This window comes from Rana temporaria, chromosome 3 (genome assembly GCF_905171775.1).
Source record: "Rana temporaria chromosome 3, aRanTem1.1, whole genome shotgun sequence".
Lineage (NCBI taxonomy): Eukaryota > Metazoa > Chordata > Amphibia > Anura > Ranidae > Rana > Rana temporaria.
The window spans coordinates 253,948,115-253,967,179 of record NC_053491.1 but is presented as its reverse complement, the minus strand read 5'-3'; the positions used below and the strand labels follow the sequence as shown (position 1 = coordinate 253,967,179).

Sequence of the window (19,065 nt, the reverse complement as noted above, 5' to 3'; positions counted from 1 at the left end):
GCAGAGCCTAGACAAGCTCTGATGGCAGCTGACAGTGGGCTTTAGCTTTTAGATTTTTTTTTTATCCAACAAGCAAAATAGGAGAAAAACCAAATCAGATTTTGACCACAAAGTCCTAATGATAACAATAAATGTCAATTCTTGGACCTTTTGTTGCATCTGAGATAATGACGGATTCTGTACAACAAGATAGGTTGATGCACATACTGTATATCAGTCCACGAACATCTGTGAACTGGTCACATGATTACAATGCAGGCACTGCTATATGCCAGTAGTGTAGTCCTATGATCAGTCTACCAATTTTAGGGTTATTTTCAAATAGCCACCTCTATACGGGCAGTCAGAAGTGCCCAAATCATCCAACCAAACTCAGGCATCAACATTGCCAGGTGGATCCACAAACAGGAATACTCTGGCTGAATGTTCTCATTCAAAGCTTTCTGATCTGCCCAGTTAAGGTTTTACCTTACAATGATTGGCCAGAAATGGACATTACCGAAAGCAGTAATCTCACGTCTTTGGGTACCCTTACATAGCGCTCTACTGTAATCATTACCTTTAACCCCATACTTTTTAGATCTTCTATTGCTAGAGGAGGGAAATAGCCAAGCCAATGTTCAGCTTCAGAAAAATGTACGATCTCTTCATCTGTGAGTCCTAAGGATTTCATAATTCCCCACTGATATTTTGATGATCCAGTCTTTGCCGCTGCTTTACTCTGTTAAACAGGAACAACAAATAAAAACAACATACATTTAGTCATTAAAAAATTTTAGGTATAAAAAAAAAAAAAAGTTATAAAACAGTCTGTTGCCATCCAAGATCTCTAGCAGAAGATGCGATTTGTTTTTAGGCTCTGTTCACGACTTCAAAGCCGCACAATTTCCAGTGCGACTTTAAGGCCTCTTGCACACAATACTCCTGTTCGATCATCTACTTTTTCAGATTTTTTTTTCATGCATTTTTGCACATATTTGTTCGCACAATTTTCGTGCACGAAAACGTATTCTCACGTTTTTGTTCCACACAATATGTAAATGGATATGTGCACACATTTGCACGCATGAGGTGTAGATTACTGACCAAAAATGCAAATTTTTTTATTTTATTTTTTTACTGAAGAATGCACGGTTCTCGTTTATGCGCCTGTGTGCATAGGCACATTACAGTTAATGGTAAAAAAATCTATACAGAGCTTTTTCAAGCTGCAGTGTGCAAGAGGCCCAATTACACTCTCTAGCACTCAAGTCACATCAAAGTAGTGGAGGGATCGTTTTAAAGTTGCACAGACCCAAATGGGTGCCATTGAAAACAATGAGCTGACACATCCAAAGTCGCATGAGAAGTCTCACAAGTGTGAACAGAGACTTAAAAGGGTCACTAAAGGAAAAAAATGTTTTTGCTGAAATGACTGTTTACAGGGTATAGAGACATAAAAGTTAACTGATTCCTTTTAAAAATGATTAAAAATAGATAAAAACCAATCATATAATGTACCTGCAGTTTACTTTCGTTTTTTGCTGTTGTTTCCTGGTTCTCTGATGTACAGAGCCAGAGAGCCAATAGAGAGCAGTGAAGGTTTTGCAAAACAAAACTGGATTGGTGCTGAGGGGTTTTAGACACACCTCCTTGATTAATCACCACAGTGAGAAATCTCCCAGTACTGTGGTGATCAGGAAACAGACAACCAGGAAGTGTCCAGAACAGAGCAGAATTACAGCAACATCAAAGCAAAAACGAACAATGAGGAGATGAAACCAGGACTGCAGTAAGGTAAAGGAAGCTATTTAGCTAAAAAAAAAAAAAATCCTTTAGTGACCCTTTAAGTGATTTTAGTGAAACAAAGGACTTTCTCACAGATCAATATAAAATGGAGATATTCATATTGTTTAAAGAGGCTTTCCACATGGAAACTAAAAAAAGAATGGATTGTCGGGAAGCACCAATGAACTCTTCCTGACATAATTAAAAGAGGAATATAAGGGTTCTGTACTATGATCTTTGATTGCAAGCAGCAGTTGCTCTACTGGCTGGCTGGTTGAGGACTTATAACGCTCTACAATACTGTCGAGTATAAAAATTTGCATTCTGAAACCAGCTTTTTTCCATAGTACGCACTACAATCTGAGTGTACATCGTTTACGCGCCTAAAATACCCAATCAGACATGCCCTTGAACCACATACCGTATTTTTCGCTGCATAAGACGCACTTTCCCCCCCCCCCAAAAAAACGGGGGGGAAATGTGTGTGTCTTATGGAGCGAATACTGACCAGGAGAGCCACTGAAAGGGGATCGTTTCGGCGGCAGAACGATGCCCTATGCAGCTAAATCCTGTTTCCCCCCTGCCTTCAGCTGCTACAGGGTGAGAAACAAAAGGGTATTGTTCTTTATTTAACCCCCACAGGATCGGCATTGGTATGTAAATCGTGCGGGCATTGATACGTTTATGAGGCCAGCTGCCACGATTCATATGCAAATTACGGTCACACCTCTGCATGCCGATCACCTAGAAGGTGTGAACAGCATACAGGCGAATACAGGGGGCATCAAAGAGGGGGGTTTGAGGTGCAGAGGAGGTGAGCAGAGGCGTGCAGAGTTGAATGGGAAGGAGGGGTTGGATTGTAGAGATTAGCAGAGTAGGGGTTTGAGGGATAGAGGTTAGCAGATGAGTTAGAGGGGCAATGTTGTACTGAGAAGGAGATGAGAATGCAGAGATTAGTAGAGAGATGGGGGGTTACTGTAAATACACCATTTACATCACTGGTCAGTGTAAATGTCTCAATATGCAAATACGCCTGTTGTGTTGAGGTCACGTAAATATCCCAGTTACATTGGGGATCAGTGTAGGATGCCCCCTTACATTGGTTGTCAGTGTAGAAATATTATTCTGTTACAATTTATTAAATATTTTAGTCCACCATTTGGTTGAGTATTTTTTTTTCCATATTTTCCTCCTCTAAAATCTAGGTGCGTCTTTTGGTGCGAAAAATACGTTAGTTGTTGGTGGATCTAAAGAAGATTGTAAGGCGTGTTGGTGAGCTTTAGGCCTCATGTACACTGCTGCTGCTAAACGGACGTTCAGAGGCAGTTGGACGCTTTTTTCAACATTTAATGTTATCTTATGTGTACATGTACACCGGTTCGTTTACTGTCGTTTTTAGGCAGTTGCGTTTATAGGCCTTTTTCTGAAGGCAACAAAAATCAGTTCAGCGGCTAAACGCGGTAACCCGTTTTTGGCCATTTAAAAAAATATATTTTTTTAAAAGCTTCTAAACACAAACGTGGCAAAATGCCGCTAAATGCGGCATGTTAACACTGCAAAACTGACGTTTTAAACATGGGTTACTATCTGTCAAGTTAAATCGTTCAGGAGGGGTTGTAAAAACGTCCGTGTACATGAAGCCTAAAGGGATTCTATGCATTAAGATAAAAAGCCTTCTGTGTGTAGCAGCCTCCCCAGCAACTCCCTAATACTTACCTGAGGCCCCTGTCTGTTGAACGATATCCCCGAGTCCCTCAGCCTTCGGAAACTCTCCTACCTGATTGGCTGAGACACAGCAGCAGCGCCATATGCTCCCATAGCTGTCAAAATCAGTGAGCCAATCAGGAGAGAGGGGGCAGGGCCGAACAGCAGCTCCGTGTCTGAATGGACACACAAAGCTGCAGTTTAGCTTGGGTGCCCCCATAGCAAGCTGCTGGCTGTGGGGGCACTCGACAGGAGGGAGGGGCTACAAAAAGTAAAGAGGGACTTGAGAAGAGGATCCAGCAGCTGCTCTATGCAAAACCAACTGCACAGAGCAGGCAAGTATAACATTTTTATTTTTAAATAAGAGACTTTACAATCACTTCAAAAGAAGAATTCCAGGTATAGATCATTTTATATAGTTACATTGTCAAGCTTGGATGAATGAAACTTTTCATACACCATACCTGTGAGATCACTCTAGAAGCCGCTGTAGTAGATAGAGCTACTATAGTGATCTCCACTAGCTTCTGGGTCCTGTGCTGAGCTGCAGGTCACTCGCTGGGCATTGCAACCATTCATAGAATGCTTTGCTTTTTCTCAGATTGCAAAGCATTCTCTGATTGGATGAGGCAAAGAGCTTGACCTCACTGTCCCACCTCATCCAATTAGAGAATGCATTGCATGCATTCAGAAAATATCTGAATTTAGCCTGTTCTGAGCAGCCAACCTCTTGCAGCAGCAGCTTGGGACGGGACCTGGAAGCTAATAGAGATCACTATAGTAGTGGTGACTGCTACACTGATTTTCAGCTCCTAGAGGAATCTCACAGGTATGGTATATGCAGGTTACATTGGTCCAAGCTGGGCCAAAGCAACTATGTCAAAAGATCCATATCTGAAGTTATTCCTTAAGAGTCCATAACAGATTCATGTCAGTCTGTTAGAAGGTATGGAGCTCACAATTTACCTTTTTTCCCTTGGCTTTGTCTTTAATAACCAGCTCCTCCTCTTTCTTTGCCGGTACCTCTTCATCCTCCTCCTCTTCAGGAAACTGAGGTGGGCAGCCAAATAGCTCCATCTCCCTTTTCAGTTTATCCGCACATGCCTGAAAAGAATAAGTTAGCAGACATTGGTAAAGGTGCATACACATCTGGCCAACATCAAACCTGCATTGAAACGTTTGAGAACTTACTTTGATAGGCATGCCAGTGCAATGTAGACCAAATGGAAAAAGGCAAACCTTGCCCTTCATTCTCTGGAAACCTACAGAAAACTAAAGAAACAGTAAAAGGTCATTCATTTTCAGGACGAGTTACACTTACAAGGCTGTAGTTATACAGCAGAGTGAACATTTTCTAATAATTAAAGCATTAGTGAAGTATTCTCCATTATAAATCTCACAGTAATGCTCAGAATTTTATCAATTACAGGTTTACTTAAAGTGGTCTTAAACCCTTACATATACCCAGTGAACTGACTGGCCTCAGAGATGAAACAAATCCTCCTACACAAGTTGTACCTCTTCATCTATAGCTGCCTTTCCTCTACAATCATTCAGCTCTGAAAAAAAGTGGGCATAGAGCTAAAGTTACATCAATGAGAGGTCTGAGAGCAGATTGGAGGGCAGTGACACGCAGGAAAAGAGCTGAGGCTGTCAATCATCTGGGGCTCCCTCCCCGTCACCATTTTTCTCTTGGTGTCAGGAAATCTTGTCAGAACTGACTCATTGTGATAGCAGAGGAACAAAGCAGCAGATAGAAATTACACTTAGTGTTTTGGATTGAGAAAAGTACACACTATAAAGGGATACGTTTTGGTCATATTTCATGTCTGAGGTTTACAACCACTTTAAAATTAAACGTCAGTCAAAATATTTTTTTCCCCCTTTTGGAAAATGTGGGAAAGGTTTTTATTAATGCATATGTCCACATATGGGGCGATTTTCCCTTTCCACCGCATAGGAAGGAAAATATTTCCAATGGGACTTGCTATGTGTGAGACACTGGACAGTTCCCTCTCTGATCTCTTAGAACAATCTTGGATTGTCTCTTGTTTCTGAACCTTGAACTCTTTGTTCCTCCCATCAACTTCCCGATTTAGGTGTCTTTACACTTCCTGTTTGATTTGATTGTTGTGCTCTCGCCAGCCGATATTTTGCTCCTTTGTGTACCTGCAGCTGTCCTTCTCTCCACTACCACTGGTTACCGACCTTTGGCTTGTTCCACGACTACTCTTCCACTTGCTCCCCAACCGGCAAACATTTGCTGTCCACCTTTGGCTTGTTCCTTGACTACACTTCTGCTTGTTCCCACCGACCTTTGGCTTGTTCCTCGACTACTCTTCCACTTGCTCCCCAACCTGCAACCATTAGTTGTCGACCTTTGGCTTGTTCCTCGACTACTCTTCCACTTGCTCCCCAACCTGCAACCATTAGTTGTCGACCTTTGGCTTGTTCCTACCGACCTTTGGCTTGTTCCTCGACTACACTTCCTCTTGTTCCTACCAACCTTTGGCTTGTTCCTCGACTACACTTCCTCTTGTTCCTACCGACCTTTGACTTGTTTACTGACAATGCTTCTGCTAAATCTCTATATCCCATATTTGCTACTGGACCCCGGCCTGCTCACCTCCTGGCGGTGTGATGCCGAGTACACTTTAAAAGCACCCTATAGGTCGGCAGTTTAGCATTACAGACTAGGTCTGGTGCTAGAAATATTGCTCTCACTTCGGCGTGTGAAAAAAAAAAAAAAAACATTTTGTGGGTAATTTTAAATACTTGGGCGTAACTTAAATGTATTTTATTTTTTTTCGCCACTCCCTCCCCCCCCCCCCCCCCCCCATCACATAGTCCCCTATGTGATGATTTTTTGGGGACAGGTTCTTACTTGAGGTCTCCCCTGTGCTCCAATGAATGTAATGCAGATTGCACTGCGTTAGATATTTTCCTGGCCATACTGGCCCATAGAAACTTACAAGGAAACCCAGGTGAAGGGGAGGAGAGCAGACAAGTCCCAGGACCACAGGTGGGCAAGCAGAGCCCAGAATACATGGCAGGGGCGTGTGCACCCACTACCATGGGGAATGAAAGCAATTCAGTGCCGCTGGAGGCGCCGACTGTTCCCATCTGACAGCCAGAAGTCAGCTTGCAGCCACCAGAAGTGTGTGGACCTGCCAGAATAAGGGTTAATTCCCAAATTAAATGGAAAAACTTTGCAAACAACTGACCTCTTAAAAAAGAACTGCATTACCAAACAGCTAAAATTGTAGGTGACCAATTTCTTTATTTTTCTTACCTCACACTTAGAGAGGGAGAACGTGTGACCAAGGTGAAGACGCCCATTCATGTAAGGGTAAGGAAAAGTCACAAGGTACTTGCTTTTCCTGTAATGAAAGGGAATGTTACCTCTTTTCCCATCCATAGAAAATAACACAATACTTCACTGTTGTATTGTACAGCACTGCACAAATTACAAAAATAAAATGGCAACTTAACCATCAGTTATCAGAGAACACCTGGATCTGACCTTTATAGAGGGAGCTCCGTGAAAACTCTTTTTAGTATTTAATATACAAGACAAACGTTAGAACCTCCATCAGATTTCTATTGCTTCCATAAGGACATGGAATAGCCAAAAGTTATACACAATAATCCAAATGTTATCAATGGAAATTAATGCATTCACAAACGGTGTTAAAGCGCATGTCACCCCAGCACTTCATATTTCTGATTTGATGCTGTTCCATGTACAGTGGAACCTCAGATTGCGAGTAACGCAGTTTACGAGCGTTTCGCAACACGAGCACTGCATTTTTAAAAATCTTAATTCGGTTTGCGAGTGTTGTCTCGCAAAATGGGCAGGATTCAAGCCAAAGCGGTGTGCAGTACCGTGTTTGGCCTGAGGTGGGGGGCGCCAGAGCAGAGCGGAGCTGAACGGCGCCATTTGGAAATCAGAAAGTCTCCAAAATACGCCGTTCCCAAGGTCAGCCGAGCTGTCCTCTGGCCTTTTTGTGTGTTCCCGAGGCTCTTTCCGCACCCCCCACATCTGGCCGCATGCGGTATTGCATGCCATTGAAGTCAATGCGGAACAGATTTTTTTCGTTTTCCATTGACTTCAATGGGGAAACTCGCTTTGATATGCAAGTACTTTGGATTAGAAGCATTCTCCTGGAACGGATTATGCTCATAATCCGAGGTTCCACTGTACTTGTATGAGAAAGTATCTTGTCCTTGTATTGCTTCCTTTATGTGAAATTCCTTATGTTCCCACCGGCCCCCTTTCTTTCCTATTAAAAATGTATCACACAAAGCAGGAGAGCACACCGTGGTCGGTTCTCTAGCTATGCTGGTAGCTCAATGTATTTTCCTCCAAAAGATCAGACTTGTCCTGACAACCCCCCGCTGCACAGCCATTCATTAGCAATCTCAGCGTCCTGTTGTTTCTCCTCCCTCAGCTCTTATGCAGCAGAGAAGAGAGGGAATGTGATCACTTAGAAAAAATGGGAAAAAAGTATTTATAATGTTTTTTTTTAGCTATACAAAAATGTTTTGCCTTTCATTTCTATTTTAAACCGAATGGGTTATTTTACAAGGTGAGGGGTTTACAATCAGTGTAAATTTTGATGTCAAATTTTGATCTAGTTTTAGTCATAGCATTTAGTCGTAAGTTAGTCTACAAAAATCCCCAGTACATTTTAGTGAAACTAAAATCGAATAGGTTTAAATTGTAGTGCATTATTTAACCACTTCAATACAGGGCATTTTCACCCCCTTCCTGCCCAGACCAATTTTTAGTTTTCAGCGCCGTCGCATTTTGAATGACAATTGCGCGGTCGTGCGACGTGGCTCCCAAACAAAATTGACACCCTTTTTTCCCCACAAATAGAGCTTTCTTTTGGTGGTATTTGATCACCTCCGCGGTTTTTATTTTTTGAACTATAAACAAAAGAAGAGCGACAATTTTGAAAAAAAAACACACAATATCTTTTACTTTTTGATTTAATAAATATCATAATTAAAAAAAAAAAAACTTTTTTCTTCCTCCTTTACCATATTTTTGGTAAAAAAAAAAAAATCGCAATATGCGTATTTGATCGGTTTGCACAAAAGTTCTAGCACCTACAAAATAGGGAAAAGAATTATGCCATATTTTTTTTTTTTTACTCGTAATGGCGGCGATCTGCGTAACATTGCGGCAGACATATCGGACACTTTTGACACATTTTTGGGACCATTCACATTTACACAGCAATTAGTGCTATAAAACTGCACTGATTACTGTGTAAATGTGACTGGCAGGGAAGGGGTTAACACTAGTGGGCCCTGAAGGGGTTAAATATGTTCCCTAAAGTGTGTTCTAACTGTAAGGGGGAGGGGACTTACAAGGGGAGGAGATCGATGTGTGTTCCTCTGTACTGGGAACACACATCAGTCTCCTCACCGCTGACAGGACATGGATCTGTGTGTTTACACACACAGATCCATGGTCCTGCCGTGATTGCGGTAATGGCGGGTGCCCGGGGGACATCGCGGCCGCCAGGCTCGCACACCGGGCCTCGAGCAATGCGACGGGGGCGCGCGCCCCCTAGCCGGCCGGGAATGCAAGGACGTCATATGACGTCCACTCTGAAGGAGGAAGGGTTCCCGCCGACGTCATTTTACAATGGCTCGGTAGGGAAGGTGTTAAGCATTTCTCTAGAATTTCCAAACTCATTCTATACTCCTGGAATAAAAATCTGATGACATGTAGTGGGAATGGGGAAGTAAATGGGAGTGAGGAAGTACACAGGGCAAAGAATTGGTATGGAGAGGCTGTAATTTTACAGTGAAACCTTCCTGGGGGGGGGGGGGGGTGGACACTCCCCACGTGGTTTGTAGGGCATTGGTCCAGACTGAAGGCAAGTCTTTTCCCATGTGCTTTTTTTTTAGGCTTTAAAAGGCTATCTAAATTTGGACTCCACGTTGGGACTCCTTGTTCATCCACAATATCAATAACAATTTTCAAGGAACTTTAATTACAATCATATTATATGCAGATGCTGTAAAACATTATTTAGAGTTCATTTTCTTGCAAGTGGTGGACTATATAAGTTCTCAGTTATAGAAGTTCTTTGGAATAAATAGATTTTTATTGCTGTCTGTATCTCCGTTAGAGATTTCTTCACTTATGTTTGTGCCTGTTGTATGTTCTGCAACCAAACAGGAAGTGAGATCTTCTCAGTAAAAACACAGTAAATAAAATAAAATGAAAGTCTTTTTTTTTTTTTTTTTTTTTAAACAACACAAGCCTGTTATACTTGCCTCCTCTGTGCAGTGTATTTGCACACATAAGCCCAGATTCTCCTCCTCTCTGGTCCCTCTTTGCTGCTCCTGGCCCCTCCCTCCTGTCGGGTGCCCCCAAAGCAAGCAGCTTGCTACGGAGGCACCCGAGCCGTGCTGCAGCTCTGGGTTTCCATTCAGAGACGGAGCTGTCGTTAGGCCCCGCCCCCTCTCTCCTCTGGTTGGAGCCAATGGCCCGCTGCTGTGTCTCAGCCAATCAGAAGGAGAGTCCCGGATGGCCAAAGGACTCCTGGATATTGCTGGACAGAGATGGGGCTCAGGTAAGTAAGCATTATGGGGTGCTGGGGAGGCCACTACACACATAAGTTTTTTTTTAACTTTAGTGCACATAATGCATTAAGATAAAAAAACTTTTCCACTCCCTTAAATGTTTCCAATTATCCAAAACTAAGCAATACGCTTAGGATGGAGCTCTACGTTATAGTGGTTGCACAAACTTAATTTTATAGGAGTAAACATTACAAGACTGATTAAATTTCACCATACAGAACAAATACCAATGCTAATAATGAGCTATGGAGGAGTACTGTAATGTAGGAGAACATGCTAGGCACACTATGTAAACAGTAGAGACCCACCCGCTCTGATTCTGATGATCCGATGCGTTGACCTCGAACACTTTTTGGCTTTCCCATTTTAACTGGATTTCCTTTTCGATTTTCTTTAGGAAGTCAACTTTCGCGGTTCCCTTTCTTTCCTGTACAAAAACATATTATTACAAGTACTTATATTGCGCCATTATTTTACACAGTGCTTTACATAAATATTGTACATTCCCATCAGTCACTGCCCTCAAGGAGCTTACAATCTAAGGCCCCTAACTCTCATTCATACATACATATACTAGGGCCAATTTAGACAGGAGACAAATTAACCTACCAGCCTGTCTCTGGAGTGTGGGAGGAAACCGGAGTACCTAGAGGAAACCCACACAGGCAAAGGAAGAACATGCAAACTCCAGGCAGGTAGAGCCGTGCTTGGGATTTTAACAGACAACCCTAATGTGCTAACCACATACAACAAATAAGGTTTATTGCTTTTGTTTAAAGGTGTGCTCTTGAATATAAGGATTGTTGTTGCTCATAAAACAGTAAGCAGTTGCAGACATTTTAATGTCGCTGCGTAGTCACTGAGTGGTTAGCAATGCTGTGTTGGAGCTCTGGACCCTCAGCTTGAACCTCATCAGGGGCACTACTATCGGGTTTGAATGCTGGTGCAGAACTTCAGAAAGAACTTGAGACAGTGGGGTTGATTTACTAAAGAAATAGAGCATGTGCACTTAGCATAATGAATTTTCACTCAGCTTAATGAATGAGGTGACGTCAAGTGAAATTTCACTTTGCAAAGAATACCCAATTAAAAACAGGATTTTTGGTCACACGTGATTAGATGACTTAAGCTAGCACAACTTTACCCCATTCGCTTTGCAAAGTGGGCATGCACTACTAATTTAGAAAATCAACCGCATTGTCTGACATTGTATTTCCACGACTGTCATGAGGAAGCGATGGTATGGCGTTAAACGCGCTAACCCTTTTCTCTGTCCCCACTGTGTCAAGGTGCTAAATCTAAGTGTTTTTACTGTGCCAATAAAAGTGGATACTTTTCGCAAACTGCAGCCTTTTTGGCTCTCATCAGACATCATATTGTTTAGCCTTTAGATGAGCTTCAGTGTCACACATTTTTGTTGGTATTATACATTTTTTATTATTATAATTTTTACCACATATGGCAAGCTCATCACAGCCCTTACAGACTCTTAAAGTGAGAATATATATATTTATATGTCAGATTTACCTGCTCTGTGTAATCATTTTGCACAGATCAGCCCCAATCCTCTTTGTTAGCCCCTGCCGGTGCTCTTCTTAATCAGCCAGTGACCCCAATAACAAGCCACTTGCTTTGGGGGCACTGGTGAGTGCTCGCCTCCTGAGCCCCACTTTATTCGTCCATAAGACACACAGAGCTGTGGTTTGGCCCCGCCCCCGCTCTCTCATTGGCTGTAATTGACAGCAGTAGGAGCCAATCGCTCCCACTGACTCAGTCAATAGGGAATGAGAGACCTGGGGGAAGCTGAGCTCTTGTGCAAATTGCTGGATTGAGAGGGCGCTCAGGTAAGTATAAGGGGGGCTGAGGGGGTCGCCTTTGCACACAGAAGCTTTTATCACCATCAGTGAACCCTCATCTGTCCCACTTCCTTCTTCTTCTTGGCCACCGAGGCGACTTCTCCTCTCGCCCTAGGCTGCCTCTCCCTGCCAGCGATCTTCTTGGACACGTCATAGGTTCCAGAAGATTGGCTGACCAATAGCAGAGCACAGCATGACTCGCGCATGTGCAGTGATGCTACAGACAACCGGATTTTCCGATAGGATTTTTTTGTTGGCGAAAATTCCGATAGCAAAAGTCTGATGGAGCATTAACACGGTCGGAATTTCTGTTCAAAAGTTCACATTGGACTTTTGCTGTCAGAATTTCCGATCGTGTGTACGGGGCATTAGACTTCAGGAAGCTTTCCTCAGACACCAGGTCGACATTTTTAGGCTCTGTATTTTTGGCAACAGGACTGGGCCTTGAAACAGCAGATCGTCCCTCTCAGGCAGCATGAGGAGGAGCTCTGCTGTAAGGCGTAACAGTGTGGAAAAACCAACGCCTTATTGGCCAATACGGAACCACTAGAATTATTGTGGTGCAAACTTTCTCAGGACCGGGGGAAAGCCATAGCATATCATAGGCGAAATGCCCACTTTTGAGCCAAGGCATCTATCCCCTTGGCCCTCACAACTCTCTTTCCAACGAGAAGTACACTGGAACCTTGGTATTTGCCCTGCTGGCGAATAAATCTAGCTCTAAAAGGCCCCACTTCCCTGCTACTAGCTGGAAGATGTCCCTGTTCAGTTACCATTCTGATTCGCACATTTGGTGTCGACCCAAAGTCCGCCAGATGATTGTCCACTCCCTTTAGGTGGTCTGCTTATATTTAACACAGGGTCACCTCCGCCCAAGTGAAAATGGTGCTCACCAGCTTTATTAAGGAAGGATACCATGTTCCCCCATTTGTTTATAAGAGACCGCCACCACACTGCCCGAGAGGACTTGTACATGGCGATTCTTCAACACTTTGGCGAATGCCCTCAGTGCCTCCCAGATTGCCTGTTCCCACGAGTTGGCTGATCTTTGGAACTGTGTTTTGGCCCAGTGCCCTTGGGCTACTCTTGACCCCCAGTGGGCCGCCCACAACCCAGGCACTGGCGTCCGTGGTGATACAGACACCGGAAAAGACAACTGCAGACCCTGCAAAAAGGTTTTCTTCATTCCTCCACCACCACAGAGACCTCTTGGTTTTTGGAGATAAGCGGAAGGTCACGTCGAGCGATTGTTGTGTCCCACCCCAGCTTCTCAGAATATTGTCCTGGAGACACCTGAACTGGGACCTTGCCCACGGTACAGATGGGATTGTTGCTGCTAGAGGACCTAGACCAGACATGGATGAATGGACAAAAAACACCAAATTGTTCTGAAAAAAAAGCTGCTGTTGCCTTTACCTTTTCCACCTTCTCCTCCCTGAGATAGACTTTCTGCATCACCGAGTTCACCAAGAACCCTAGGTATCGCAAAGCCTGTGGTGGGGTCAGGTTTGATTCGTCTCTGTTTAACAACCACCCAGATCTTCCAGGAAGTAAATGGCCGCCCACAGATCCCCTTACAATTGGAGGGAGGAGGGGGCGAAAAATAAAAAGTCTTGTAGACCACCCATCTGTTTAGTGCCTTCAAGTTCAATATCAGACGGAATTTGCCCGATGGTTCCAGACCGCGAAAACATGTGAATAGAAACCCTGGTTTATTTCTTGCTGTGGCACCGGAATGAGGACCTGTTGGTCTATCAAGTCGCCAATTTGGGACAGCAAGGCTGTTCGCCTTCTGAGGATCTCTGGGAGAAATTACAAACGCCCTTGCGGGGGAAGTGCCCTTGAACTGAATTCGGTAGCCATCCCTGAATATCCTCCATATGAATCCGTTTAAGGGAATCTTTTCCCACTGTGGGAGGAAGGAACTGCCCCAATCTCCCTCCCACGGGGACCAAGTCATTGGGATTTTGTGGTTTTCTTAGGAGAGGAAAAACAGGATACCACCTTTCTGTTTCCCCCTACCCACTATTTCTTAGTGGCTGATCCTTTAGGAGTCTGCCCCTGTGACCCCCCCTGCCCTTGGGAACAAAAAAAAAAAAAAACACGTCTTCCTGGGGCCTCTTTATTTTTATCAGAAAAGCTTTCTTTTTACCGCAGTTTGTTATAAGACTGTCTCTACATCCTGTCTGAACAAAAGGTCCCCCCCCCCCCACCCCAAACAGGGAGGCCACAAAGCCTTACTTTTGAGGCCGGGTACCCTGATTTAGATTTTACCCATAGTGCCCAGTGAGAAGAATTTACTAGGGCTGCAGCTTTAGCCAAGAGCTCGACAGATTCCACAGAAGCATCTGCCATATAACCAGCCGCCTTTTGCAGCAAATGTAGGGAATCCAGGATTTCTTTCCGTGAGGTCCCTCCTTGGACCTGAAGTTGGTCCAGCCAGACTTCTAAATTATGAGCCACCACGGTTGTCGCCATTGCTGGCTTTAAATTAGTCATTACTACATCACATGACCGTATAAACAGCACATCTATTCTTTTGCCCATGTCCTTAAATGCGAAGTCTGTGGACTACATCCAATTTTGGCACCTTGTTCCACATGCAAGAGGGATCCTCACTAATGGGAAACCACCTTTTCAAGCTTTTAGGTAAAAATGTCCTTTCTTAACAGAGTCCGATAGCGCGCTGTGTACCCAAAATACCTTGCCTTGATCTTCTTTCAGGGTCTGGTACATCTGATGGTGGAGGAACAAGGAGGCCCTGTTCTTCCTAATCTCTCACACCCAGCAAGGCATCCACCTCCACGAGCAAGAGCCTGTAATCTAGGTGACTTGGTCTCTTGACTCGGAATGTCTTTGGACGATGCTGATTCACTCAGCTCCTCCAAAGAATCCGATCCCCCCATTCCGTCACCCGCCTCTGGGGCTGTAGCGAGGGGTACTTCAGCTGGTTGATTAGGGGTCTCAAGGCTCGACAGCATTGATTTAATTGCCTTCATTTCCTTTTTCATGCCAGAAATCAAGTTCTTACATGCCCCCGTTACCTGCTTGTATACCAAATTATCTATACAAGGCTTGCAGAGTGGTTCGTTTCACCCCTCTTTGAATTTATTTGTGCAAGACAGGCACTTCTTTCGCTCTGGTTCTTTGGGCTAAGCCTGAAACAAGAGAAAGAGAACAGGGGGCAAAACAAAGGACATGCTGCTGTCAGATACCCTTGCCAACAGCGAGCGTGCCCCCACCAATACCTATGTGCACCCCCACCAGCCATTGACCAGATTTGCAACACTCTTTAGCCTGGATCCTGCATTAGCGGGGGGTGGGATATGCGGGGGCAAAGGAAGGTCCACACCCCCTTCCCCCAGCCCTGTAGACCAAACCACCCCAATGTCTACCTACCTGAGCAGGCACCACTGCCACTCTGTGTACATGCCGTCGTCCTGAAGCATCGCTGCTACGCTTGTTGGTGGATCCAGGACCGCCAGCTGGCGTTTAAATAAACCGGCATCCACACTCCTCACGTGAACAGACCCGTGACGTGCCAAAGAAGTCCCCCTCAGGCGATACCACAGTATCCAGCCAGAGGAAGACCCACGCAGGAAGCGCCAGCCCTCCCTGAGCCAATATGGAGAAGGGCACCAGTCTCAGCTTCCTGCAGCCTGACCGGGAAATTCTGAAGTCTGCCATCCCCTAAAGATACAAGCAGACCACCTTTCCCCTCCCGCCATGCCTAGGTTCTGGGGAACCATGCGCTCCATCCAGCCTCCCCCTCCAGTAGAGGAAACACAAAAGACTGGGGAAGAGGGACGGTAGCTGCCCTTTATGGGTTTAATCCCCTTGTATTTCCTGCCTCCTGAGGTGGAGCCTTTATTTATCTGTTTTCTTTGTGCTCTGTTCACACCATGTGTGCCATTAGCGTACACTGCATAAAATGTAACATGTATTTTTTTTTTCATGCAGTGCAACATTGTTGCAATGGACTGATGCATAGTGTTGAATGAAGTATCATTTTGTGACACTTCAACAGGATTTAAAAAAGCAAGTAGACTGTGATGGTTTGTAACTGAACATTGTACTGCCGCTATACAATGAACACCGACAAATATATGTTTTACCTGGTGTGAACAAATGCTTAATGTCCCCACCCCCCTCCTGATTTTTCCGCAGCTACAGTAATTGTAGCACTAACACTTTTTATTAGATAAGAGTGTTTGAGGGTTAGGTGTAAAACTTGAGGCATCGCAAGGCTCACAGTTACAAGCATGACTCTCACAAGCAATGGCATGATGGGATTTGTAGTTCTGCAACAGCTAGAGGGCCGCCAGTTTGATACCCCTGTCAAAAGCCAGGCACACCACTAAAAATTAGAGAGGCTACAGATCTACATCTACACTAAGGATGAGCTCTGGCGTGTTCGCATAGAACACGTGCGGAGCACACCAGGAAGTGTGCACGGCGCTGCGCTAATCACAACCAGGGAGACATTTCACGATCCCTGCAGCCGAGCATCGGGACAATGTCTCCCTGGCTGTGATTAGCGCAGCGCCGTGCACACTTCCTGGCGGGCTCTGCACGTGTTCTATGCGAACACGCCAGAGCTTATCCTTAATCTACACACACATAGTGTACACACCATAGCTAACAATTAGATTCCTATATCATTCTGGTCTACACCCATCCCTGATCTCCAAACACGCTACACCCATCCCTGATCTCCAAACACTCTGCCCACAGCCCTGATCTCCAAACACTCTGCCCAAAGCCCTGATCTCCAAACACGCTACACCCATCCCTGATCTCCAAACACGCTACACCCATCCCTGATCTCCAAACACTCTGCCCACAGCCCTGATCTCCAAACACTCTGCCCAAAGCCCTGATCTCCAAACACGCTACACCCATCCCTGATCTCCAAACACTCTGCCCACAGCCCTGATCTCCAAACACTCTACCCACAGCCCTGATCTCCAAACACTCTGCCCACAGCCCTGATCTCCAAACACTCTACCCACAGCCCTGATCTCCAAACACTCTACCCACAGCCCTGATCTCCAAACACGCTACACCCATCCCTGATCTCCAAACACTCTGCCCACAGCCCTGATCTCCAAACACTCTACCCACAGCCCTGATCTCCAAACACTCTACCCACAGCCCTGATCTCCAAACACTCTGCCCACAGCCCTGATCTCCAAACACTCTGCCCACAGCCCTGATCTCCAAACACTCTACCCACAGCCCTGATCTCCAAACACTCTGCCCACAGCCCTGATCTCCAAACACTCTGCCCACAGCCCTGATCTCCAAACACTCTGCCCACAGCCCTGATCTCCAAACACTCTGCCCACAGCCCTGATCTCCAAACACTCTGCCCACAGCCCTGATCTCCAAACACTCTGCCCACAGCCCTGATCTCCAAACACTCTGCCCACAGCCCTGATCTCCAAACACTCTGCCCACAGCCCTGATCTCCAAACACTCTGCCCACAGCCCTGATCTCCAAACACTCTGCCCACAGCCCTGATCTCCAAACACTCTGCCCACAGCCCTGATCTCCAAACACTCTGCCCACAGCCCTGATCTCCAAACACTCTGCCCACAGCCCTGATCTCCAAACACTCTGCCCACAGCCCTGATCTCCAAACACTCTGCCCACAGCCCTGATCTCCAAACACTCTGCCCACATCCCTGATCTCCAAACACTCTGCCCACAGCCCTGATCTCCAAACACTCTGCCCACAGCCCTGATCTCCAAACACTCTGCCCACAGCCCTGATCTCCAAACACTCTGCCCACAGCCCTGATCTCCAAACACTCTGCCCACAGCCCTGATCTCCAAACACTCTGCCCACAGCCCTGATCTCCAAACACGCTACCCACATCCCTGATCTCCAAACACGCTACCCACAGCCCTGATCTCCAAACACGCTACCCACAGCCCTGATCTCCAAACACTCTACACACACCCCTGATCTCCAATCCCTGGGCATAGCATACACAGCTGGGATCCCCAAACACTGACCGTCATGCTAACTCTCCCGGCACACAGCTGCTCTCCGATCACACGTTGCCGGTTAGTCAGCGGAAAGCCGTCTCCTTCCCGCACAGCATGCCGGTCGTTGTAGTTTCTCTCTCTAGCAGAGTCATGGGCTTACACCACAGTCACACTACAACTCCCGGCACTCCCCTTGTCCGGAGATTGCATCAGTTCTATTGACAGGAGCATTCTGCGATAGGGAGCAAACGGTGACACTACACCGCCCTCTCAGACATGGTACAGAGGCGGGCCACATGGCAGTCAGCTGTCACCTGGAAGAGCCATGGCGAGCTGGTTACTAGGCATGGAGAGAAAGGAGCTCCTGACCATAGGAAATAAACCCCATAGAACTGATATGTGCAGATTGGATTCCAGTTATTGTCCATAGGTTTGCAGTAACTAATGATACTCACTGTTCCATCTGGGGCAGGATAGGCTAATATTATAGCACAAACAAGTGTAAGGCTGCTTTCACATTGGTCAGTGGAGGTGCGGTGACGGTATAGGCGCGCTATTATTAGCGCCGCTATACCGTCATATTTACCGCAATATTCGGGCGCTAGCAGTGAGCTTTTAACCCCCGCTAGCGGCCGAAAAAGGGTTAATACCGCCCGCAATGCACCTCTGCAGAGGCGCATTGCGGGCGGTATTACCGCGGTTTCCCATTGATTTCAATGGGAAGGAGCGGTAAACACACCGTTCCTATACCGCTCCAAAGATGCGGCTAGCAGGACTTTTGGAGCGGTCCTGCTACCGCACCGCTTCAGTGTGAAAGCCTTCGGGCTTTCACATTGAAGCCTGCAGGGCAAGATTCATTCATGCGGTATAGCAGCGCTATTTTTAGCGCTGTACCGCATAAAAAACGCCTCAATGTGAAAGGGGCCTTACTTTACAAATACACAGTGTTTCTGTAGATGGATGCAGTTTATTTTATAATTTGTCCTGTTTAAAATAATACAAAAATTATAGTTTTTGTACAAAGCATTGCAAAGTTATTTCCAAATGACGTAATGTGTTTTTTTTTTTTTTCAATTTTGCACAAAAAAAAAAAAGAGCATATATATATATATATATATATATATATATATATATATA

The 19,065-nt window shown here is 45.3% G+C and overlaps 1 protein-coding gene across 2 annotated transcripts in view; it reads right to left on the bottom strand.

Annotated features, from left to right (window-relative positions):
- LARS1 (leucyl-tRNA synthetase 1) overlaps positions 1 to 18,064 on the bottom strand; it is a 75,811-nt gene extending 57,747 nt beyond the window's left edge. Inside the window, exons 1-6 of one of the 2 annotated variants that reach the window (XM_040344584.1) lie at positions 17,956 to 18,064; positions 10,386 to 10,504; positions 6,764 to 6,851; positions 4,663 to 4,743; positions 4,438 to 4,575; positions 560 to 721 (exon numbers count right to left, since the gene is read on the bottom strand). In XM_040344584.1, coding sequence (XP_040200518.1) covers positions 560 to 721; positions 4,438 to 4,575; positions 4,663 to 4,743; positions 6,764 to 6,851; positions 10,386 to 10,504; positions 17,956 to 17,961 — 594 coding nt within the window. In that variant the 5' untranslated portion in view covers positions 17,962 to 18,064. Of the gene's footprint in view, positions 1 to 559; positions 724 to 4,437; positions 4,576 to 4,662; positions 4,744 to 6,763; positions 6,852 to 10,385; positions 10,505 to 17,955 lie in introns of those variants that run through there. The other variant, XM_040344585.1, reaches the window with a different exon arrangement.
- Between the last annotated feature and the right edge of the window lie 1,001 nt (positions 18,065 to 19,065).